General features: G+C 41.7%; 3 protein-coding genes across 7 annotated transcripts in view; 1 reads left to right on the forward strand and 2 right to left on the reverse strand.

The window, feature by feature from the left end:
• LOC118394467 (bcl-2-related ovarian killer protein homolog A-like) overlaps nt 1-1,784 on the reverse strand; it is a 26,619-nt gene extending 24,835 nt beyond the window's left edge. The window contains exon 1 of the mRNA XM_035787675.2: nt 1,534-1,784. The gene's annotated coding sequence lies outside the window, so the exon portion shown is untranslated. The remainder of the gene's footprint in view (nt 1-1,533) is intronic.
• The window catches only part of stk25b (serine/threonine kinase 25b), a 12,853-nt gene extending 8,262 nt beyond the window's left edge, over nt 1-4,591 (forward strand). Inside the window, exons 5-11 of the mRNA XM_035787668.2 lie at nt 2,121-2,278; nt 2,639-2,824; nt 3,175-3,320; nt 3,526-3,631; nt 3,711-3,782; nt 3,903-4,039; nt 4,270-4,591. Coding sequence (XP_035643561.1) covers nt 2,121-2,278; nt 2,639-2,824; nt 3,175-3,320; nt 3,526-3,631; nt 3,711-3,782; nt 3,903-4,039; nt 4,270-4,309 — 845 coding nt within the window. The 3' untranslated portion in view covers nt 4,310-4,591. The remainder of the gene's footprint in view (nt 1-2,120; nt 2,279-2,638; nt 2,825-3,174; nt 3,321-3,525; nt 3,632-3,710; nt 3,783-3,902; nt 4,040-4,269) is intronic.
• Nucleotides 4,592-6,564: 1,973 nt separating this feature from the next.
• On the reverse strand, nt 6,565-23,774 carry LOC118394469 (septin-2-like). Of its 5 annotated transcripts, none has more exons than XM_035787680.2 (13): nt 23,611-23,774; nt 21,317-21,359; nt 18,603-18,717; nt 17,165-17,251; nt 16,853-16,976; nt 16,325-16,459; nt 11,413-11,530; nt 11,017-11,118; nt 10,479-10,624; nt 9,931-10,014; nt 8,810-8,882; nt 8,441-8,538; nt 6,565-8,121 (listed from the first exon to the last, which is right to left on the reverse strand). In XM_035787680.2, the coding sequence occupies exons 2-12, from the start codon at nt 21,338-21,340 to the stop codon at nt 8,452-8,454; spliced, it is 1,095 nt and encodes a 364-aa protein (XP_035643573.1). In that variant the 5' UTR covers nt 21,341-21,359; nt 23,611-23,774; the 3' UTR covers nt 6,565-8,121; nt 8,441-8,451. The 5 variants fall into 5 exon arrangements, 4 of the variants coding, with proteins under 4 accessions (XP_035643573.1, XP_035643571.1, XP_035643572.1 ...); XM_035787678.2 differs by having other exon boundaries at nt 9,898-10,014; XM_035787679.2 differs by having other exon boundaries at nt 9,898-10,014; nt 21,317-21,356; nt 23,611-23,762.
• Between the last annotated feature and the right edge of the window lie 487 nt (nt 23,775-24,261).

Raw genomic sequence — 24,261 nt, forward strand, 5'->3', positions numbered from 1 at the left:
CCTTTCCAACAAATCAGTCAGTCAAAACATTTTCAACTGTAGGTGCTGTTATTGTGAAGTGGAAACGTCTAGGAGCAACAACAGCTCGGCCGCAAAGTGGTAGGCCACACAAGCTCAGTAACGGGGCCACTGAAGCACGTAGCGCATACAAATTGTCTATCCTCGGTTGCAACACTCACTACTGAATAACAAACTACCTCTGGAAGCAACTTCAGCACAATAATTGTTCGTCGGGAGCTTCATGAAATGGGTTTACATGGCCGAGCATCCGCACAAGCCTAAGATCACCTTGCGCAATGCCAAGCGTCGGCTAGACTGGTGTAATGGAGTGATGAATTACACTTCACCATCTGGCAGTCTGACGGACTAATCTTGGTTTAGCGCATGTTAATGCCCTTGATTTTGGAATGAGAAGTTTGGCAAACAGGTGTCCACATATTTCTGGTTATGTAGTGTATATTATGCAGGTATGATCTACACGTTCACACATCCAGCCAAACTAAAAATGCAAAGTACCTGAGCATGTCTTTAATAGTTGAAAAAAATACTAAAGACTGATCTGGGTAGACCATGTAGAATTGGGCCTTAGTAGAAAACTATATGTGCCAGTGGATATGCGGTTCAGCCGACACAGATCTGTCCAGTCCAAGATGTCTTCAGAACAGGTTTATTACAGATGCTGGGTTTAACCACACTCCTTGTTTTGACTGCCTACTGTGTAAGTGTGTGTAAAAGTGTTTTTTATTGAAGCCATTGAATGCTGGTGAGGGGAGGAAGGCTCATAATAATGAATGGAATGGCGTTAATGGAATGGTATCAAACACATGGAAACCAGGTCTTTGATGTCTTTGAGACCATTCCATTCATTCTGTTCCAGCCATTACTATGAGTCCATCCTCCCCATTTAAAGTGCCACCACTCACCACTGATGAAGGAATAGAAAGGAAAGAAATAACCATTAGTATTGGCTTACATGACATACCACTGTGGAGGTATACAGAATATATTATGACAAGGTACTGCTCTGCCATGGTATAATGCAAGGGGCAATGCCAAATACACTTAGAGGAATACACTTACAGAATAAAGACCCATTTACTGGTAAGTAAACGTGACTGGAATGTATCTAAGGTCTTGCATGAGACCAGAACCAACGTGAAATAGTGGCCAACTGCTTCATGTGGAAAGGGACAGGCTTTTAGGCTATATGCAACATTTGGCTACATACAGTACCTACCTACATATTGTAGCTACATGATATAATTACATGAGGCTACACAAAATAATCTAAATGTCCACAAACACGGCTATAACTTTAACCTGACAACATGAGTAAAATAATATGCCTAAAACGATATAGCGTTACTTATGTGCTATACCAAGACTAACAAGCTAATGTTAAGATGACTGGCTGACATCTTGGCTTAGCTAGCTAGCAATTGCATGAAGCACATGGAAAAGGAAAACATGTTACCATAAACATGGTAAATAACTGAACTGCCTTAGCAAGCAATGACATGTCACAGTACTTACAATTAGATGCATGCACTAACTGCAGGTTAAATTCAATAAAGTTGAGGCACAGTCCAAGGAGCTTCTGACTTCGATCTCACTCTGAAGATGGCCCGGCTCAGTCAGGTTCACCGGGAATGACGAACTGTGATTGGCTGATATAGGTACTACTAATAAAAATACAACAAACTATTAGATTGGGGCTGCTGAAACGACTAGCTAACTGTTAATTAATGGTGCTCTTTAGCTAACTGGGTAGTGTTGTGATCTAACGTTACTGATATACAACATGTATATTGTTCAACCTTGTTATTACATGTCGTTACAGTGTTTAAACAGTAGATGTTCTGATTCATCAGGGGCTGGAGATTCTGCAGGAGAATCATCCATACAAACTGATTTCTACAAAGCAATAGCTGTAGGCCAATAGATCAACATAGAGAAAATTAATTGCCATCTTCTTTTTGAATGATGTAAGTGTTGTGATGATATCTATTAAATGTAAGTTCTCACTGTAAGTCACTTTGGATAAAGGCATTTATTATTATTATTATATATTGACCACCAACCTTGCTGTCTCCCTCCCCTTCTCCCTCTCTCTGTGGCAGCTGCCAATGTGCTGCTGTCAGAGCAAGGCGACGTGAAGCTGGCAGATTTTGGCGTGGCAGGCCAGCTGACCGACACCCAGATCAAGAGGAACACATTCGTGGGCACTCCCTTCTGGATGGCGCCCGAGGTCATCAAACAGTCGGCGTACGACTTTAAGGTCAGCAGCCCCCACGGAGTTGGCAGTTGGCTCAAATATGTCCTAGTCTGTAGGGTTGGTTGTCAGAAGGGTTTATTTCTGTTAGTTCAGGATATTCAATGAAACTCTAATCTGAGAAGAGCCTCTTATTGTCAATTAACATTTTTCTATTTTTGAATTGGAAGATCGTTTCACTTCCTTAATTGACTGAATTGAGGTGGAATTTACATTAATCCTGCTGCTGCTTATTTGTTTTTGATGACAGCCTCTTTAAACATGTTCAGCACATCCCTTATGAATTCTGTACACATAAATATCAAGTGTGTCTGTGTGTGAGCACATATGTTTTTATCTGTGTATACTTGGCTGGCTTCCTCCTAGGCGGATATCTGGTCCCTGGGCATCACGGCCATTGAGCTGGCCAAAGGGGAGCCCCCCAACTCAGACCTGCACCCCATGAGGGTCCTCTTCCTCATTCCGAAGAACACCCCTCCCACCCTGGAGGGATCCTACAGCAAGCCCTTCAAAGAGTTTGTGGAGGCCTGCCTCAATAAAGACCCACGCTTTGTGAGTCAATTAATTACTCCATTGACAATGATTTTCTGTTGAGTGCTAGGCTTAATCTGGATTCTGGGAAACTGGCTCTGAGAAGTCTACCTGATTGAGGGGACTAGCAGTAGACAACCTATCATGAGCATGACTTTGTAGGCAGCCTTCCATAAAAGAGAACATGGGTGCTTACGCTGTTGTTTGTTTTATTTATAGAAATAAACTTACAATACCTCTATGGTGCTGCTGGTGCACCTATATTTACAGTTGTATCATAAAAATACCAACTTCATTTGTAAAGCGCTCAAAGCAGTCATATTTAGTATGGGAATGAATGTGTCTTTGTACTACGCTCTTTCCCTCCATAGAGGCCAACAGCCAAGGAGCTGGTGAAGCACAAGTTCATTACACGCTACACCAAGAAGACAGCCTACCTGTCGGAACTCATCGACCGCTACCGTCGCTGGAGGTCCGAGGGCCACGGGGAGGAGTCCAGCTCAGACGACTCAGATATGTGAGGCCCTTAACACACCCACAAGCGCAGACATATACAGTGCACAATGGATGAAGCCGTTTTGAAACACACACACAGACAACCTCACCAACATATTGAATATTTCTGACTGGCTGTAGATATATAACATGCAGTTCTATATTTTACGTGGTACTGAATTAAACATTTCAAACAGACCTACTGTCTCCTTCTCTTCTTCTTACAGGGATGCTGATGGTGACGACAACCAGAGTCCGATGTGGACCTTCCCCACAGTCCGACCCAGCTCCATGAACAAACTACAGAAGGGATACACACACTCCGATACAGAGGTGAGACCATGTTGGTGCACATTTAAACACAAACAAACGGTTTGGGCTGGGACACTGAAGTCATTTGTCTTTTCTTTAGTCTGCAGATTCGGTGAAACGCCAACCCAAGTCACAGTGTCTGTCGGCATTGGTCACTCCCATTTTCAAAGAGGTAACAAGTTACAGAAGCTACTCATTAGAATGTTCACATTGTGTGGACAATACAATTTTCCTTTTCTATTAACTTTATATCTATGCTGAAATCGAACTAATCCCTGTTTGTCCTGTCCAGTTAAAGGAGAAGCGGAGGGCTGCTGGAGGTGGCGTGGGGGCCATCGAAGAGCTGGAGAATGCCTTTAACCTGGCCGAGGAGTCCTGTCCCGGCATTTCAGACCGTCTCGTCACACACATGATGGAGAGGGTCTGCAGGTGAGTCTGGCTTCAAGCACACACACACACACACACACAATTCCAATACACTTCAGTGACATCCTTTTCTCATCTCTTGTCCTTTGTGACTAACCCCACTGATCTGAAAGGACAAAGAATAAAAGGTGAGGTATGTCTATAAGGACACAGATGAGTGCGATTTCATTGGAGTCTTATCACTTCAGTGTCACCTAGTCACTCATTTAAATCTACCCTCTTCTATTCATCAGGTTCTCTCTCAATGGTAACACCACCCCCTCCTCGCGGTGAACCCCTGCTGGCTGCTACTCCAAATCCCCTTCCGTCTACTTCTATTCCCCCTCAGACCGTCCAACACCCCCCCATGGACCACGAAAACCCCTCCTCTGCCCCCTAGTCCACCTGACCAATCTCCCAGAGAACTTTTAATTAGTTATGATTACATATTTTTACAGTTTTTCTTTATAGAACGGAGAGTATTTAAGAAAAAAGAAAGCCATGACATTAAGAATGCTGTGTATACCTGTTAGATCGAGAGAGAAACAATCCTAAAATAAAGTCTATGGAAACATATATGGGTTTGTGAGCTTGTCTGTTGCATCACATGCATGGGTGTTGTAGGTTTTCTATTCAATGTCAACACCTGGGTAAAATACACATTTTAAATAATTCAGGTGTGCACCTTTGGCACTATTCCATTGTGCTTGATCAAGCACACAAGTATTGCAAGTGTTTGATATACATATTCAATCTGGGTCTGAAGCAAGTTCTCTGAACATTCTGTTCAATATAAAAACCACCATCCCAGTTTGATCGGTGGCAAGTTCCAATGTTTCCACCTGTCCGGCTCATTTTTAAGCTCCTCAGCTTTCCTCACACTGGCAGTGAGCGGCAGGGCCTCGGGTGACCTTAGTCTGAGCCAGGCCCACTGCTCCGCTGTTGCCAGGTGGTCATAGGTATGAAGACTCCTTGAGAGCGATCACTCACTATGGGAGCTAGGCTAGTGTTAGGAGTTTGTTTATACTTTTTTTCAACCCCACCCCCTCCGACTAGGTTGTACAAACACATACACTGGGTTACAGTATTAATGGCAGGTTTTTGAACCTGTCTGTGTTTTTGAACATTCTCTGATGTGAAAGGACCAGTCAAAGTAGCTCGTTTGGCAAAATGTTTGAGAAAAAAAATACTGCTTGCCCTAGATATAGATATTTCCATTAAAATTCTGTAAAATGTCATATTATGGATATTAAAATCAGATATGTCACTGTCATCCCCCATCAAATGCCTGCAGATGCCTACAGAAGATGCTTATTGTCATCTCGTGATGACCCAGACGTGTCCACCAGGATGGCATAGTAGAACTCCGTTGGGGTGCGGGCCATGCCAATCTGATCAAACATTCCCAGTGGGAGGCACCTTGGCAGCAGCTCTGCTTCAGGACACCGGTGATCAACAGCACCACGTTCTCAATCATGTAGCTGTAGCATGGAGACATGGACAAACAAAGGGGGGGGGGGGAAATAGTGTAGGCTTAGTTCTAAATAATTTAAAATGCTTCCTTTACTTTCTACATCAAATCACTGATATACAAAGATTTGATGGGTGAACGTGCTCTGAAATATTGCCTTCACTTCCAGTCATCTGTTGCCTTAACATTCAGATCAGTGATTCTCATTCAAGGGAGAAAGGATTCATTTTTATTTTTTTAGAAAATCTTGTGGTTAGTATTGTTTTGGCCAGCATACCCTCATACCAACTACTAAGCTTTAAATAATATATACATTTGGATTAGTGCGAGGAGCTCTTATACATGTTCTCTATTGATGAGCGTTGTATTTCAAACTGAACAGGATCACTGAACTCATGAATCTAAATGGATGGGCAAATTAATGTGTTTGTATTTTTTTTCTCCTCCAATCCAAATTGGTGGGCAAGTAACATTTTTAAAAGAGGAAAGAAGTCAGTTGAATGGATCAGTGACAGCCAAAAGCTAGCAGAAAGCGGTAGGAGGAACATACGAATGTCAGGTGAGCATACGAATAATTTGTGTAGTAGATTTGAGGTTAAGGTTACTGGCATACATGTACTTAGTCAAGGAAGGTGTAGTGACTCAGGCAGACAGACAAGACAGCCAGCCAAAGAACCTGCCTGCCAGAGGCAAGGAGACAGACGTGAGGTTGTGACAATGATGTAGTCGAGGAAGGTGGAGCCGTAGAAGTGAGTTTAGTCAGCATGTTCTCCTTCAGTCTGTGGTCGAAGAGTGACACGGTCAAATCAACCTGAGGTGAACTGGCAATATCTTACTGTATCTTGAGTCAGAAGCCACTGGGAGAACATTACCAGACTGAAGATATGGTAATCTGTAAAAAGAAAATCTGGATAGATTAGATAAGGATTTATCCCGTGTCTAGACGAGCCACTAGGCTTGAGTTGTGGTATATTCACCACAAGGGCTGCCTTTAGCTGTTGTATATTGGCCATATACAAGCCCCAGAATGACATTATGCAAACTAGTATCTAGCTCTAATAAAAACAATACAAGATGGTATACATCAAGGGTTTTATTTGACAGTGATTAGATAAAAACAGCATAAACCGGAATGTTAAGAAATCTGGCTTGGCTTGAGGGAGATATGGGCAAAGCTGGTGACAAACAAACCAGATCACCATGACGATAGCCATAGCAACTAACTGGTCCTGTCCAGCATCCAAATGTCAGTCTTAACCCATTGACACACAGCCATAAAGAACATAAGATATGGATATCATATAGCACAAAGTACAGTGTGCCTTTACAGCATGACCTCTTACAGACTGGATGCACTTTATTCCACAATCATCAATATCATGGGACACACACGAAGAAAAGCAATGTCATCTGCAATACATGAGCCTGGTCCAAACATCACAGTAATTCAATTTACTTTCAGTTGGCCAGGACTTTCACCTCAAATATCAAACCACTTTACAATATGTTAAAACCTGGGGGCATAGGGAGCCTGGGCCCATATTCAGAGCAGGAGTGCTGATCTAGGATCAGCCCTTACGAAAAAAGATTGAAGTATAACTGAGGTTTGCTGTATCCAAAATAACACTTTCTTACTGCAGTAATATTGCAATGTAACTGCAGTTATTCTGCAATTACCGTGTCCAAAATACCACAGTCGACTGCAGTTACAATGCAATATTTTTTTGTAAGGTAGGTCCGTCAATCTACATGACCATATTCATAACGATCTAAAAGACTAGACGGATTCGAGATCTGCTCTCCTACTCACACTTCACAGGCCCAGGATTTATAGAGGCACATACAGTAAAAACCCACCAAGGTATGTCTCCTTCATTGGTTCAGGGCTACAGGATGACTGGGAAGGTCACAGTGTCATGCATTTCAGTCATAACCAGTCATTTGAACACAACATCAGACAGGGTTAAGCGTTGCATGCAGGGGAGTGGGAGAAAGAACCCTGTCAATGAATCCATGGATTAAGAAAATAATTTAGCTGCTTTTCAAAAGACTAGATCTTTAAGAAATATCTTTAAAGAATTCTCCAACATTGGCATGACAACCATTAAAGAAAAAAACATTATGGTTTTAGCTGTATGGCTCCATGAAAGACAGAAGAGAGTTGCTAACTAAGTTGTCCTTTCCAACTTGGAACTTGGATCCACAGTTGGCAACATGATTGATCATTTTGTGTGTGGTTTTAGATGGGGCCCAAGTGGACAGCCTTAAATCAGCAGCTTTCGGCTTTCTCAACATAAAAAAAAAAAAAGTAACAATGGCCACTATAATAAGAGCATACTCCAGGTTAAAGGAGGGTTATTCTCCATTTGGTGACTAACTGGCATGGCCCAATAGTATGGAAGAAATTAATAATAAGCCATATGGAATATTAAAGAAAGTGTAAATATAAAACATAATACTGCTTATATAAAAATAAAAACAAGGAAACTCAAAATAATTCCAAGTAGGAGCAAAATAAACTAAAAAGTGGCAAGCAGTACGAGACAAAGACCAGTTAACGTTCTCATTTTCACACCCTTCTCTTCCGCAATCCTTCCATCCATGTCTGGTCAAGCTCAAATAACAGCTTGAAAACCTGCAAGGAAAGACAATACCATAAAATTCCGACTTGTATTTCCTAACTTTGGATGTATATGAACACTCAATGGATCAACAAATCTGCTTGAGTATCTCTGAATAGGTCATAAAAATAATATTTACCCCTTAGCAGACACTTTTATCCAAAGAGACTTACAATGCAGAGAGTTTAAATATTTGTACTGTGTGTATTTTATACAGGTATTGAACCCACAACCGTGGCAATCTAGATATACAGGTCCACAATATGCCAGGGTACATTTCAGTCTTCACAGCACAGCTTGGTTGTGCGGAGTGTCAAATGGACTTGTTGTTACCGTGGTGCATTTCACACATGCTGGACATCTCCCGCGCCGTCAGGCTTGATTTGCATCTGAGCCTGCATCTTGGTAATCATCTCCTGCATCCTCCTCAGCTGCACAGAACACAAAACAGCATTATGACCAACACATAGAAGAGTGACTAATATCCCCACCCCCCCCTCAAAACAACTACCTTATTCACATGAAATAAACATATCACAGTCCTTCAAATAAAAGTGAGGGTGTAGGATATAATGCGAGGGGCCATTCAAGATTGTGTGATACTCCCATAAAGGTTATATTTGAACAGGCAGAGAGAGACAGACATAGTAGAACGGTAGTGGGAGTGATGAATGAGAGGGAAATGAATGGTTAGCCATTTACCTCAGCCTCCTTCTCCTGCAGGATCATGTCCTTGTCCATTTCCTCTGGCTCAGGCCCCTGGCCCTGCCCCTGCCTGGAACATAGACACAGGTTTGGTGAGTTTGGCTCTTTAGGCTGAAGTCCCAATCATTGGGGAGACTTACCGTAAATATCCAAAGACTGACACTGGAAACCTCGTACATTTCAAGTTCTTGCAAGTCTGTTTTTACATAGTTTGTGCAATCAGAAGAAAATACACTTTTCAATACTCCCTTTGTCATTCATAGAATGAGCAGAAAAGGTAGAGGACAGAAAACCCCACCGTGCATGGGAGGTCTCTGAAAGGCAGTTTAGTAAAAGCCCAAATCTGGGGTGTGTGTGTGTGGTTACTAGCTTTTAAGTAGACGTGACGAAAGCAACACGTAGAAAGAGGGGCAGGAGGTTAAGGTAGAGCAGTGGAAAGCTGGCTGCTAAAGTGAAAGAGGGCAAGCTGCAGAAGCAAGAAGAGAGGGTCGGGGGGTACCTCCAAAAGTTCACTCATGGGATTGGACAGACCAGAGCATCATTGGGCTGATGACAAGCCAATGGGAAGGCAGTAAAATCACTCCCTTCTCCTGGATTGGCTATAGGGGAAGGTCTCAAAAAAATCCAAAGGGTCCAAACTCTTACGAGTTATATGATACCCATACAACCTATAAGACTATGTACTGGTTAAAAATCCATAGTCCACTAGGATATTCAACCATAACCCACTACCAAGGTCCAATTGTTGTAGAATGTACATCCAAAATTATACATCCTGTTAAAAAAAAATGTATTTTACAACAGTGTAATGTTAAACACATTTAAATGCGAATGATCACCTAATTACGTATTGACAGAAGTTTGCCCCAGACAAGTGCCACTGTCTGAGACACTGGATTAGTTACCCATTCATTGTCTTTATAATCAGGTAAGTCATTCAATTCCAAGTCAGTCAACTGAGTCTTGTGTTAAATTGTGTCAACATCATCCGTTATATGTGGCATTAAGTCCTTGGTTGTATATTATATTACTATGTATGGGGAGGTTGGGAGGGGGTGTAGAAAGGCAAGCAGACAGGTACGTACGCAGGAGACATAACGTAACCATGGGAGGACAACCTGCCGCCCCGTTTGAGGCGCTCCGAGCGGAAGTTCTCGTAGTGCAGGTCCTGGGTCACCTCCTGCAGATCCTGCATGTGGGTGCTGCGGATGGATAGGCATCAATCAATGAAGCACTAAACCAACAACTTAACTCAAGTTAGTCGATCACAGAAGGCTTACCTCAATGGAATCGCAAAGCAGTATGTGAGACAGGACAGCCACTACTTATGCCCGATAAGTAACGGATTGATAAATCACACTTATGGCCGTGTCTGCGAATACAGATTTTTCACGTGCAGAAATCTCTGCATCTTAAGCTACGGCAAATCGGGTTTCAGAAAATCCAGAACCACAGCCACTCTGTTTTTACAACTGACACAGCTTAGTAATCATCGATAGAGTATAAACTAAATCAACCATGAAAACTAAATCAAAATCACCACCAATTTCAAATCAGGATTCTCAAGCTGTTATTCAATGCTGCTATTCATGTCTGATATACAAAGACCGCAAAGCAGCTCCTCAGACAAGGCCCAGTGCAGTCCCCCTATCTCCCACCCACTCACATCAGCATGGTGCGCAGCTTGAGGAAGTCGTTGTGCTCAGGGTTCTCCACTTCCACCACGCCCCAGGGGTACAGGCGACCCCGCACCTTCTTCCCCTTGGCCTCGATCTGCTGGTTGGAGCCCACCACCGCAAAGGGAATACTGGCCTAGGGGAGGAGAAAGGAGGACGAGGAAAGATCAGAGGTTAATGGTTCAAATAGCTACCATGTTCTATTCAGTATGTGGCCAGTGCAGCATTCAAACCCACAACCCTAAATCAACCATTACATTTTAAAATGTATGTAGTTTTGTCCTTGTCTATTAATGTTCTGTATGATGGCATGTTTCATGTGGATCCCAAGAAGAGTAGCTGCTGCTTTCGCAACAGCTAATGAGGATCCTTTGGTGTTACCAAAACACTGTGCTAAGATTTAAAAATTATTATTATTATTATTCTTTTTTTTTATCTGAAAAAAAATCTAATAAATGTAAGGAAAGAAGTTTTGCATTAGGAATCTTTGTAAGGAGATAAATTGGTTGAGGTGGAGGAGAGGATTACTTTGAGAGTCCTGGTCTGCTCCTTGAATTCTTCGTCCTCGTCAGACTCTGCGTCAGGGAGGTGATAGATCTTGATACTATGCTCATCAATCTCATCCAGGATCTATAGCAACATGGAGGATGGAAAAGTCATTTTGGCCATTTACTTTTGGTGCGCATATTTATATATATATGCACATCACAAGTAAATGGCCAAAATATATATACACACACACTTGTTCCAGAGGGATTACTTAATACAATACAGGCACATGGTGCAGTTGTGTCTTAAGTACGATAGCTACATCCACATACCTTGTTTGACAACACTTAACCGGTTCTCCTATCGTATACTTTTGAGAGTCAAGAGCTATAATATGTGTCCTACCCTGACATTGAGCTATAATGAGTTTCCTACCCTGCGCTTGAGCCGCTCCCTCTCTCGCAGGGTGAGTGTGTCCGCCTTAGCGATGACAGGGACCACGTTGACTTTGTTGTGGATGGCCTTCATGAACTGTACATCCAGAGGCTTCAGCCTGAGAGAGAAAGGGAGAGTGGGAGGGTGTAAGAACGGGGAATTCCACAGGGGGGTGCTCATGTAAAGTCAAGGTAAACTAAAATGTTGAAAATGTGATGGTTAGTATTACAAGACTGGCATTGATATGGAACTACTATTGGTGTGTGTGTGTGTGTCTTAGGGTTGGGCGACATCAACCGTTGTCCTTTTGTGATAAAGCATTGGCACCTATAAAATCTTGGTATACGATATTATCGCCCCCTATTGGCCAACCCCCCCCAAAAAATGTAAAGAGCTAAAAGGAACAAGAGGACTCATGACAAAACATATTTGAGCCAAATGTTTATTTTGTAGCCTATTCCTCCATTAGAGCGGTGGCACGAAAGAGGTGTGCGTGCCAACGAGCAAGTGACAGTTAATGTGCCTCGGTGGCTGTGCGCCGTGTGATTGGTTGTGAATTATCAAGGGCCCGGCTACAGCCACGCAACTCTGCTGTCCCCAGAATTGAGTAATTATTCAATGATTCATGTTTTTGCCTAATCTTCCTCTTGTTATTAGGCTTCTATACATTGTAGGTAGGCTTACATACAGTACATTCGCAAAGTATTCAGATCCCTTGACTTTCCACATTGTTACATTACAGCCTTGTTATAAAATGGATTCAATTAAATGTTTTCCCTCATCAAGCTACACAAAATACCCAATAATGACAAAGCAAAAACAGGTTGATTTTTTCTTGTAATTTATAAAAAAATAAACAGAAATACCTTACTTAGAAAAGTATTCAGACCCTTTCTAGGAGACTTGAAATTGAGCTCAGGTGCATTCTGTTTCCATTGGTGATCCTTGAGATCTTTCTATAATTTGATTTGGAGTCTGAGGTAAATTCAATTGATTGGACCTGATTTGGAAAGGCACACACACACCTGTCGAGATAAGGTCACACAGTTCAGTGTATGTCAGAGCATAAACCAAGCCATGAGGTCAAAGGAATTGTCTGTAGAGCTCCGAAACACAGAACTGGGGAAGGGTATCAAAAAATTACTGCAGCATTGAAGGTCCAAGAGCACAATGGCCTCCATTATTCTTAAATGGAAGATGTTTGGAACCACCAAGACTCTTCCTAGAGCTGGCTGCCTGGCCAAACAGCAATCGGGGGAAGAAGGGCCTTGGTCAGGGAGGTGACCAAGAACCAAATGTTCATCTCACAGAGCTCCAGAGTTCCTCTGCGGAGATGGGAGACCCTTCCAGAAGGACAACCATCTCTGCAGCACTCCCCCAATCAGGTCTTTATGGTAGAGTGACCTGACAGAAGCCACTCAGTAATAAGCCCACTTGTGCAACTAAAGGACCCAGACCATGACAATTCTCTGGTCTGATGAAACCAAGATTGAACTCTTTGGCCTGAATGACAAGCGTCATGTCTGGAGGAAACCTGGCACCATCCCTACGGTTAAGCATGGTGGTGGCAGAATCATGCTGCTGAAAACCATCCGGAGAGCAGAGACTGAGAGACTACTCAGGATAGAGGGAAAGATGAACGGAGAAAAGTACAGAGAGATTCTTGATTTAAACCTGCTCCAGAGTGCTCAGGATCTCAGACTGGGGCGATGGTTCACCTTCCAACCGGACAACAACCCTAAGCACACAGCTAAACCAACGCAGGAGTGGCTTTGGGACTAGTCAATGTCCTCGATTGTCCCAGCCAAAGCCCGGATTTGAACGCCATCTAACATCTCTGGAGGGACCTGAAAAAAATGCTGTGCAGCGACACTCCCCATCAAACCTGACAAAGCTTGAGAAGATCTGCAGAGAAAAATGGGAGAACTTACAGGTGTGCCAAATACAGGTGTGCCAAGCTTGTAGCATCATACCCAAGAATACTAGGCTGTAATTGCACTTCAACAAAGTACTGTGTAAAGGGTCTGAATACTTATGTAAATGTGAGAGATCTTTACTTTTAATATATTTGAAAAAATGAATACAAAAAATGTTTTTACCATGTCATTATGGGGTATTGTGTGTAGATTGATAATGAAAAAAACAATTTAATCTATTTTAGAACAAGGCTGTAACGTAACAAAATGTGGAAAAAGTCATGTGGTCTGAACACTTTCCAAATGCACTGTATATGCCAGTTAGGCTATACACCCCTTTTAAAGCAGATTAACGTGGTTAAAATTAAGAATCGACTTGGCCACTTTAGTTGTGAGACAAACCTTAAAGCATATATGCCTATAGGCTAGGCTACATAAAAATGCTTTGTTTCTTATGCTGGGCATCATTCACAAGTGATAATATATCATCCACAAGTGATAAGTTAATATTGTCACCCATCAGACTACTCTTTGATTTAATCTGGTCTATCTATACCTGTATACTAAATAATGTGTGTGACATTTGTTTTGATTTAGACTGGACCATTATCATGCAACTGTATGGGAACATGGGCAGTGGGAAAAAATGTCATCACTTAAACGGCGAATGGAGGACGTTTCCCCCGTGGTTTATTTTCATGCCAGGTCGGCTATACTCCTGCTGTAAAGAGAAGCAATGTGCTTAAATAGTAGGAAAGTTGATCAATAAAAGTAGGCCTAGCCTATAGAAAGCTGATGGGATCCTCGTTTTCAGAGGCCATCACTCGGTTTTCTCACACAATTGCATAGTCTATAAAAATGTTGCGCAACATGAGCTCTCATGAATTGTTTGATTAGATTTTCTAATAAATTTGCATTGATGTCAGAGTGATTAGAGGGAGAATAGAGTGCTGAGTACCAGGCAGTTAGCATGTTTGGTAAGCTACTAATGACCAGCAGAAGCATCAGAGCTTGGACAAGCCTAATTACAGTGACTAAACGGTCATGTGGAACTTAACAGCAGTCATAATTTGTGACCGGTGGTGTGGCGGTAATATGGTCACCGCAACAACCCTAGACGGAGCTAAGCTTTTCACCAAAGCAGCGCAAAATGTCCAGTCTCAATATCAAATGACCTAGGACATCTAGCCAAAGGCTATATTGTTTTTTATTGCGGTGTCAAATTATTTTAACTTATCTAGGATAGGGGGCAGCATCTAGAATTTTGGATGAAAAGCATGCCCAAATTCAACTGCCTGCTACTCATCCCCAGAAGATATGCATATTATTAGTAGATGTGGATAAAAGACACACTGAAGTTTCAAAAACTGTTTGAATCATGTCTGTGAGTATAACAGAACTTATGTAGCAGGCGAAACCCAGAGGACAAACCATTCACATTTATTATGTTTTTTTTAGATCACCCTCTTTTCAATGTGTTTTCATTGGGAATACAGATTTAAGGGACTTGCCGTTCCTACCCTTCCACTGGATGTCACCAGTCTGTATTAGTTGAGGTTATTCCTTTGTGTAATGAAGTACGGCCATCTTGAACAAGGGTCACTTTATGTGTACTGTTTGATAGAGGCGCATGACCAGAAAGCATGCTTCAGTTTGTTTTCTTCCTGTATAAAAATCTTCAATTTTATTGATTATTTACTTTAAAAAAATACCTAAAGTTGTATTACAAAAGTAGTTTGAAATGTTTTGGCAAAGTTTACAGTTAACTTTAGAGATATTTTGTAGTCACGTTGCGCAAGTTGGAACCAGTGTTTTTCTGGATCAAACGCGCCAAATAAATGGACATTTTGGATATATGGGGCGGCAGGGTAGCCTAGTGCAAGTTCGAATCCCCGAGCTGACAAGGTACAAATCTGTCGTTCTGCCCCTGAACAGGCAGTTAACCCACTGTTCCTAGGCCGTCATTGAAAATAAGAATGTTCTTAACTGACTTGCATAGTGAAATAAAGGTCAAATTAAAATTAAAATAAATATATATGGACAGAATTAAAACGAACAAAAGGACCATTGATCTTTATGGGACATATTGGAGTGCCAACAGAAAAAGCTTGTCAAAGGTAAAGCATGATTTATATTTTTATTTCTGCGTTTTGTGTCGCACCTGCAGGTTTGAAATGTTCTCTCTTTTGTTTATGGGAGGTGCTATCCTCAGATAATAGCATCGTTTACTTTCGCCTAAAAGCCTTTTTGAAATCTGACATGTTGGCTGGATTCACAACACATGTAGCTTTAATTTGGTATCTTACATGTGTTCTCATGAAAGTTTGATTTTACAGGAATTTATTTGAATTTGGCGCTCTGGCTTTTGGCCAAGTGGGACGCTACCATCCCACATATCCCAGAGAGGTTAAAAGCACAATTTGGTATTTTCTCTCCATTTTGTGCATACTTGCTTTTCTCCTGCCACGCTACTTCATATTAAAACAATACACTTTTTCTATTATTTTCTTCTGAAATAGACATTCTCTCCATATCATGCTTCTTTAGACCTGTCTAAAATAAATCATTGATTTATTTTGAAGGTGTAGGTTAGATTACATAGATTTATTAGACTTTTTAAAATGGCTTTTAGGCTGTGTGGAAGTCAGGAGATGCTAAATGTGTTTATGTTAATTAACAGTCAATTACTGAGACCGACAGTTATTTGCGTGACAATCATCAGCTGACGAAATTTCGTGACCGCCACAGCCCTGTCTACAGTGTCATCTTACATGCTATGACTTGTTTAAAACAAATTTACTGAAAAAGGTTACGCAGGCTATAGCATGGCCCTGCTATGAGTTGCCCGGTCAGCTCTATACGGTCTGGTGCCAGTCAAGTTGAAGTAGGCTATGCGTTGTCGGTTACATCACCATCGACAATGGCTGTCAATCAGCTTCAAAATCCAATACTATCACCCAACCCTAGTGTGTGTGTGTGTGTGTATGTGTGTGTACCCATGGCCCAGCGGGGAGATGAAATAGAAGCAGCAGTGAACGCGGTTGTCCACGATGTGCCGGCGGTTCAGACCGCTCTCGTCGTGGAGGTATCTCTCAAACTGGTCGTCAATGTAGGCGATGATGGTGCTGAAACTGCAGGAGAAGAGAGGATGCAGCACGGTGGTGGGACCATGTAGTTAGACACCTTGTGTGACATCGTCGTCACTTGTTACCAGCAACAAAGTCTAAATATATCATACAACTTTATGAAAACAAACCTTTGATTTTTGATCTTTATTTGAAGTTATGGTTAGGTGTAAGGTCAGAAGTGTGTTTACGGTTAGGGTTAAAATCAATTCTATAAATAGGAGCGGTTGAGCCATAATTAGGACTTTGTGGCAACCATATGACATGGTTACAAAATACATCAATGGTAGTCCAGCAATAACATATTTGTCCATGCACAAACAGATCATGGAGAAATAAAGTTATTACATTTGAATGGACAGGATCAGGTCCCCTGTCTATACAACCATAGCGGCGTACCAGTCCTGGCTGTTGATGGCGTCACCGTATCCGGGCGTGTCCACCACGGTGAGGCGGAGCTTCACCCCTCGCTCCTCGATCTCAACCGTAGATGCTTCGATCTGAACCGTGCGCTCAATCTTCTCTGTGGATTACAATTGAAAGGAGATAAGTAAAAGCCTAACCTTTTTTTCCCCAGACACTTGAGGCCACATAAATGAGGGGTGATTTGGCATAATTGGTTTTAAAATTGATTCCCATTAAGTTATGCACGAACAAATGACATTTTGGAGTAATAGCTGGGAGTGGCTGTGGTATGCGTGTACGTCATACCTGCTGCTCCGGGGATGATTCTCTCTGGGTAGAGATCAGTGAGGAACAAGCTGTTGATGAGGGTGGACTTCCCCAGACCAGACTCACCTAAACACGACACACAGAATCAATAGATAAACTATCATTCTGTTCCAAAAAAAAGGGACCAAATTAAAAACAGAATAGATTATATTGTGCCTGCATGGCAAAACAGCAAATATAAAGGTAAAGGCAATATACCTGATTACCTTTAGTCTACAAACCACAAATACAAGAATCTACTAAATGTGTGCAGTTTTTTTAAATTTATACACAAAATAGCCAATATAGCCCGCTAGTTGGCAGACATCCAGCCTGGACTCTGTATATTAGCCAAGCACGAACCAATGATACACATTAGGCCTCTCATAGCCTGGGAAATGCATTAAGCTGGCAGTAAAACCAGATTTATCTAAAACACACAGTCACACAGACACACTCAGACACTTTCCAGCAGCAGAGGCCTTCCAGCACACAGGGCCACATTCCAGTCTGGTTTATTTTAAGGCAGAGGGGATAAGTGTACAATAGGGCTCTCCTCCTCCCCTACACCACACACAAATAGGGAAAAGAGAGAAAGGAAAACCATTTCACACAGCTAAACTAGAGGACCCAGAGAAACCCTGCCTCCATCCGTTTACATAGTTGAGTCCGCAACTGGACTCAACTGTGACCTAAACCAGGACCTCTGACATCATCCCACTCTCAGACATACACACACTCTCAGACACACACATAAAAACACTAAAGGAAGCGATGAGATTTGGAACAGTGGTTACTGACAGATGTGGGGAGGGTGGGAAATGTGAAAATGGTGAGGCGAGGCTATGAGAAGAGGAAATGAATGCGTTTGTCAACTAGCTAACAACTGTCTGGGCTTACAGTCAAAGAAGTCACATTCCATTCTGTCAACAGCATGAACTGACACCTAACTGCTTAGCACAAACTAGGCCTAATCCCAGATAGATGTTTTTTTCTGTAAAAAAAATCAAATAAACTTTTTTTTAAAAGCCTGTACACAGTTCATATGTTTCGTAAGGGAGAGATGCTATCCACCCACTCCAAATGGAGAGGGAAAAGTATATCCAAAATGTTAATTGATTACTGTTGCAATCCCATTCCTAAAACACTTATATGCCAAAACTGCGTGAACATGATCATTTAAGCACACATTCCCCATTCGAAGGCCAAGGCTCCTAAATCTCTACTGAACTGAGGAAAGAACTAAAGCAAGAAAATGTCTGACTCACCAACAACCAAAGACCAGTTGTTTTGAGCTTTGCACAAAACCACTGAGTATCCATTCTGTCTAAGGCCAAACTAAGGCAATATATAGCTAGCGACTTCATACAAACAATTACAACCCTCTCCATACAAAAATACCAGACATTATTTAGGTTACAAATATTGTGACACTCACCAACTACCATGAGGGTGAACTCGAAGCCCTTTTTGACCGACTTGCGGTGCACCTGGTTGGGCAGGTTGGCAAAGCCCACATACCCCGGGGTCTCTGGATTGGTAAACTGACCCTGCTGTAAAACATGAGACCACCACATGTTCATTAGAACCCGAGTCATTCAACCCAGGAATACCATCATTTTTACTGACATTTCCAGAGACATGAGTTGTCGTTGCTAGAGTTGGGCGTTATGCAGATTTTCATATCATACGTCCTGCCCTCAATTCGGTTTAGTACACAAGGGGGCGCCAAAACACGCTAATAATTTAATTGGGCGTCTACCAGAATGCTAACAAAATTAGCGCAAGTAATAGCGAATTTCCATGGAGGCTGCTAGCTAAACTAGGCTAACGAACACAAACAAAAATAAACTAATTACAATGACAGGGAATCCGGCTCATAAAGTTATACATATAGGTAAACGCTACCGAATGTTTTTTTGTTGGCGAGTTTGTACATTTACAAGCGAATGTGAACGAGAGACATTGAACAAAGTCGACGCATGCAGTACTGGCTCCCCAGAAGCGTTCACACAGTCTGTGTAGTAGAGTCTGGAGCCACTACGGCAACCGGCCTGCCTGCTAGAAGAAGAGTGGGAGGTTCAGAAAGCCGAGAACGGGGGGGAATTAAGGAAATCAAGATCGCAGTGGCAGCTGTACAAATAACTAATCCAAAAGACCGTTGCATTCTTAAACGGGCAGAAAGCTAAAACAAAATGACGCCCCCGTCACCTAATTAATTGAGCCATTTTACTTAGATAGCAAGTTAAACTAGGGGTCTGTTAATTAACACAATTCTTCGTTTTTCCCACAGGATTTTTTTTTAAATAAAAAGCATCAGAAATATCTTGCTACGTTTTGTAAACGGATCTAAAATGCTTCTTATTGTAATTTCTGCTCGGCATCAGAAACATTTTGTGCTTCAGTTGCACTTCTAAACTCTGATGAGAACTCAGGAACGGGTATCAGCAGACAGCGCTCTGATGTGTAGCTACTTTTCTCCAATACTTTTCTCAGTGTAGCAAGCCTATTTTTCTCCAGTAAAATACAAGATTAACTAAGCAAAACATAAGGAAAGGTAGCTGGCTACATTCCTATGATAGGCCTAGACGTTAGAAATATGATGTCCATGCATCATTTTTGCTTTTTTATTATAAGCACATTTACTTGTGCGGCTGCCTGCAGCGTCGCACTTTTTCATCAAATGACAGAAATTAAACTATTTTATGCCGAATGTGTTGCGCTAATGGATGTATTTTCTGTGAATGAAAACTATAGCTGCACGTCCCTGATCACTCTATTGAAGAAAAAAACACGATTTGAATGTTAATAAACACATTGACTGCGGTTATTTACTTCAATTGCTACAAAAATTAATGTATTGAAAAAACATCGTCACTATTTCTAAATACCCCGGTATACCGCCCATGCCTAGGTTGCCTAACAGACTTATACCTCCGATTCGCAGTCCGAAATTAATGCCATACATTTGTTTGGAACATTTCCTCAAACTCTACATGCCAGAATGTTGACAATAAATTATATTTAGACTTTACCTGTTGTCCATGCAGTTGGTCCTTTTGGAGACAATATATCCACAGGAAAGTAAGTAACTCACCTTTTCAATGAGCTGGTATTGCGTTCAGACTTCGATCACTTGAAACATGCGGAGAACCATGTAAACATGTGCACGAGCTCAGCAAGTATGCACGCGTCCCGTTTCATCAGGTGATTAGAAATCTGAACGCACTACCAGCACTTTGAAAAGTTGATTTAATTGCACTTTCATATGGACAGGTTCTCACATTCCTTCCAGCAAAAGGACCAACCGGTAGAATAAGTAAACGTTTCATTTTATTCAACATTCTGCCTTTTAGATTAGAGCTTTTGAGATTAAACCTTCCTTATCCAGACGCTCATTGATGCCCGACATATAATTTAATGCAATTCAACTTCGGGTCTTCAGGCTAGGATGGACCTACAGTATATTATAGTAATCATATCTGTGGGTTGTGCAAATCACAGCAAACATTACAACCAGCAATTAGGCAGCTAGTCAGCTACTCAAGAATCAGCTGTACACAAATGAACTGTCTCTGGAATGCATTATTGCATTCCAGTGTTTATGGCCTTAACCGGCCTATACATAACCAGGGAGAATGTGCAGTCTAGCTAAAGGGTTTAAAGTTAGACCTAGGCCGATCTTTAAATCTTATGAACAGATGTAAGGAAGGGATTATTATACTAGCTTTCTATAATATAGCTAGACTAAACTCATACATTGGAAATGCAATACAGCCATTACTGTTCACGGCTTTGTATAACTAGTGGTCCCCCTCTGTGAACAAGGGGCAGGACTGAGTGAAGTCAAGGCACAACTGTGAGTCATGGGGAAGGAAGTAGCTGCCTGGACGCTGGCAGCATCTGCTTGAGTGGCCATGCATTCTGCAATTAAGACCCCAAATGGCTTTAGGCCCGATGGTTTAATTCTAATAAATCCTAATTTGCCAAAGCATATCCCATCGCGTTAGTGTAGGCCAATTACTGGAATATTATGAGGGAACTTATAAAAAAAAGAAGTTTGTTGTTTTTATTTAACTGCCTGACAGTATTACATTAAAATGAGCTGTGGGGATGAAAGCATCCTCTAATTGTACTCGGTCGGGAACTTACTTTCATTTTTTCCGCCTGAGACATTTTGCGCTCTTTCAACCTGCTAGAGAACATAAAAACAGATGTCAAATGTCAGGTACATTACATGATCAAAAGTATGTGGACACTAGCTCATCAAACAACTCATTCCAAAATCACGGTCATTAATATAGAGTTGGTCCCCCCTTTGCTGCTATAACAGTCTCCACTCATCTTGGAACGCTTTGCACTAGAGGTTGGAACATTGCTGCAGAGACTTGCTTCCATTCATCCACAAGAGCATTAAGTGAGGTCGGACACTGAGGTTGGGCGATTAGGCCTCGCTCACAGTGGGCGTTCCAATTCAACCAAAAGGTGTTTGATGGGGTTGAGGTCAGTGCTCTGTGCAGGCCAGTCAAGTTCTCAACTGGCCTGCAGTCAGCAAAACATGTCTGTATGGACCTCGCTTTGTACACGGCATGGTCATGCTGAAATAGGAAAGGGCCTTCCCAAACTGTTGCCACAAAGTTGAAAGCATAGAATCGTCTAGAATGTCATTGTATGCTTCACTGGAACTAAGGGGCCTAGCCCAAACCATGAAAAACAGCCCTAGAGCATTATTCCTCCACCAAACTTTACAATTGGAACTATGCATTGGGGTAGGTAGCGTTCTCCGGGCAACCGCCAAATCCAGATTCATCTGTCGGACTGCCAGATAGTGAAGTCACTACAGAGAACGCATTTCCACTGCTCCAGAGCACAATGACCGCGAGCTTTACACCATTCCAGCCGACGCTTGGCATTGCGCATGGTGAACTTAGGGCTGTGTGCGGCTGCTCAGCCATGGAAATCAATTTCATGAAGCTCCCAACGAACAGTTATTGTGCTGATGTAGCTTCCAGAGGTAGTATGGAACCTGGTAGTGAGTGTCGCAACTGAGGACAGACAACTTTTTTTATTTAACTAGGCAAGCCAGTTAAGAACAAATTCTTATTTACAATGAAGGCCTTTTGTGGGGACAGGGGCCTGGTGTTAAACTTTTACACACTTCAGCGGTCCCGTTCTGGGAGCTGTTGCACGCACCTAGAGATTTCACTTCACAATAACAGCACTTAGTTGACCAGGGCAGAAATTGTACAAACTGACTTGTTAGGAAGGGGGCATCCTATGAAAGTGCCACATTGAAAGTCACTGAGCTATTCAGTAAGCTGCCAATCTTTGTCTAAGGAGAATGCATGGACGTGTGCTCGATTTTATACACCTGTCAGCAACCGTGTGTCTGAAAAAGCCAAATCCACTAGTTTGAACAGGTGTCCACATACTTTTGTATATAAAGTGTACTTCTGTTTTCAGTAGAACATGCAGTACTATATCAATAGGCCTATTTATTACTTCAAGAGAATGACAACTGTGTACACTAACAAAATGGAGGACGGCATAGCCTACATGATTTAGGGGACTGTGAGAGACAGGAAGTCTGCTCTCTGCTCAGAATGACTTTTCAAAAGAATGTCTCACCACAAAAAAAAAAAGCCATCCCGTACAACTTTTGACACTCACGTCACATGCATTTGTTGCTTAAGCTGGTTTTGCCTCCAATTCAACTTTCAATGCTGTACTTGTATTTATCTAGCTAGTGACTTTTCTATAACTAAGTAACATGTTCAACTGGAAGTGAAATTAAAATACTTTAAGCCATTTCTTCATACAGTTAGCGGAAAATGTGACTTAACCACAAGTCAGATGACAGACTCTGAAGAGTCCAGAGAAAGACTCGAAATAGTGCCGGGCATCTTTCTTTCAAAAATACTGAGACTGGGTTATGAAAGCGCTGTCTCAATGAATGAAAATACAACTAAATTAAATTGTAGTTACTTCAAAGAATGCCTATCTTGCGGTCTCCGTTTAGCTAAATAACACAAAACGAGGGTAACCAGACATTGAATCGTGCTTGAGATGCCTTGAACGTTTAAATTAGTTAGCTAGCTTCTTAACGAGCTAGCAATACACAGAGCCATGTATTTATTAAATATATGGCTCTGACAATACCTAACCAGCGAACACGCATTTCAAGTCGGGTTGTGTAGATATAATTTATATCAATTGTGATACATTATGATTTCCAATGGTGGCTAGCTCACATTGACTCTCCGGCAAGGTGTCTAAAAGCAAGCGTTGAAAGCTAACTAACGTTAACTTAGCTAGCCAACCACTTTGCTAAAGTAAATGCTAGCTAACAAGCTACTTGTGATGCGACAGGAAGTTAAAGCGACGTATCTAATTCGACGAGGCAGTGAAATATTACAACTTGCTAATAAATACAATGCAATATTTACCTTTTCGATTGTCAGTGGAAAAAAAACCGAGTGATTCTGGAGGCTGGGTGGACACCTCAAATTCCTGTAGACACCGAACAGTTTCTTCTGCACAGGGACCAGAATGCATTGGGCGTTGACTGTCCTCTAATAATGCAGTGCCTTTCCAAAGATACTGATACCTAATCGGTGGCCTTTTTATAAATAAAATCTATGACACAAATGTAATACTACTAGCTACCAAGTTTTACAATTCGTACTAATATTCCTCTTCATCACCATCTTCGTCGTTGTCATACTTCAAATCACAAGTTACAAAGTATTGGTTAGTCTGATCCAAAGTCCTTCAATTTTAATCATATAGAAAGCAATTTACCTAAAGTTTGAATAAATATGTAGAGTACGCTACGATGATTATTAATATAATTGATTATATTAAGTCTATTTATAATAACAATAATATTTACAAAATAATATACTAATTTTAAATAGGGTAACAAAGCATTTTATAAAACAGCCCAGTGCAAAATATGACAATGTAAAACTCAATCATCTGCCTCACCATAATCTGTAAAGGTCTGCAGCAGACACCCAACCATGACATCCAACCACTGGGTTGGCTCGAGTTACCTGGATGACTGCACTGGAGGGGCATTTTCAAGGCTGTGAATG

Source organism: Oncorhynchus keta, chromosome 15 (assembly GCF_023373465.1).
Source record: "Oncorhynchus keta strain PuntledgeMale-10-30-2019 chromosome 15, Oket_V2, whole genome shotgun sequence".
NCBI lineage: Eukaryota > Metazoa > Chordata > Actinopteri > Salmoniformes > Salmonidae > Oncorhynchus > Oncorhynchus keta.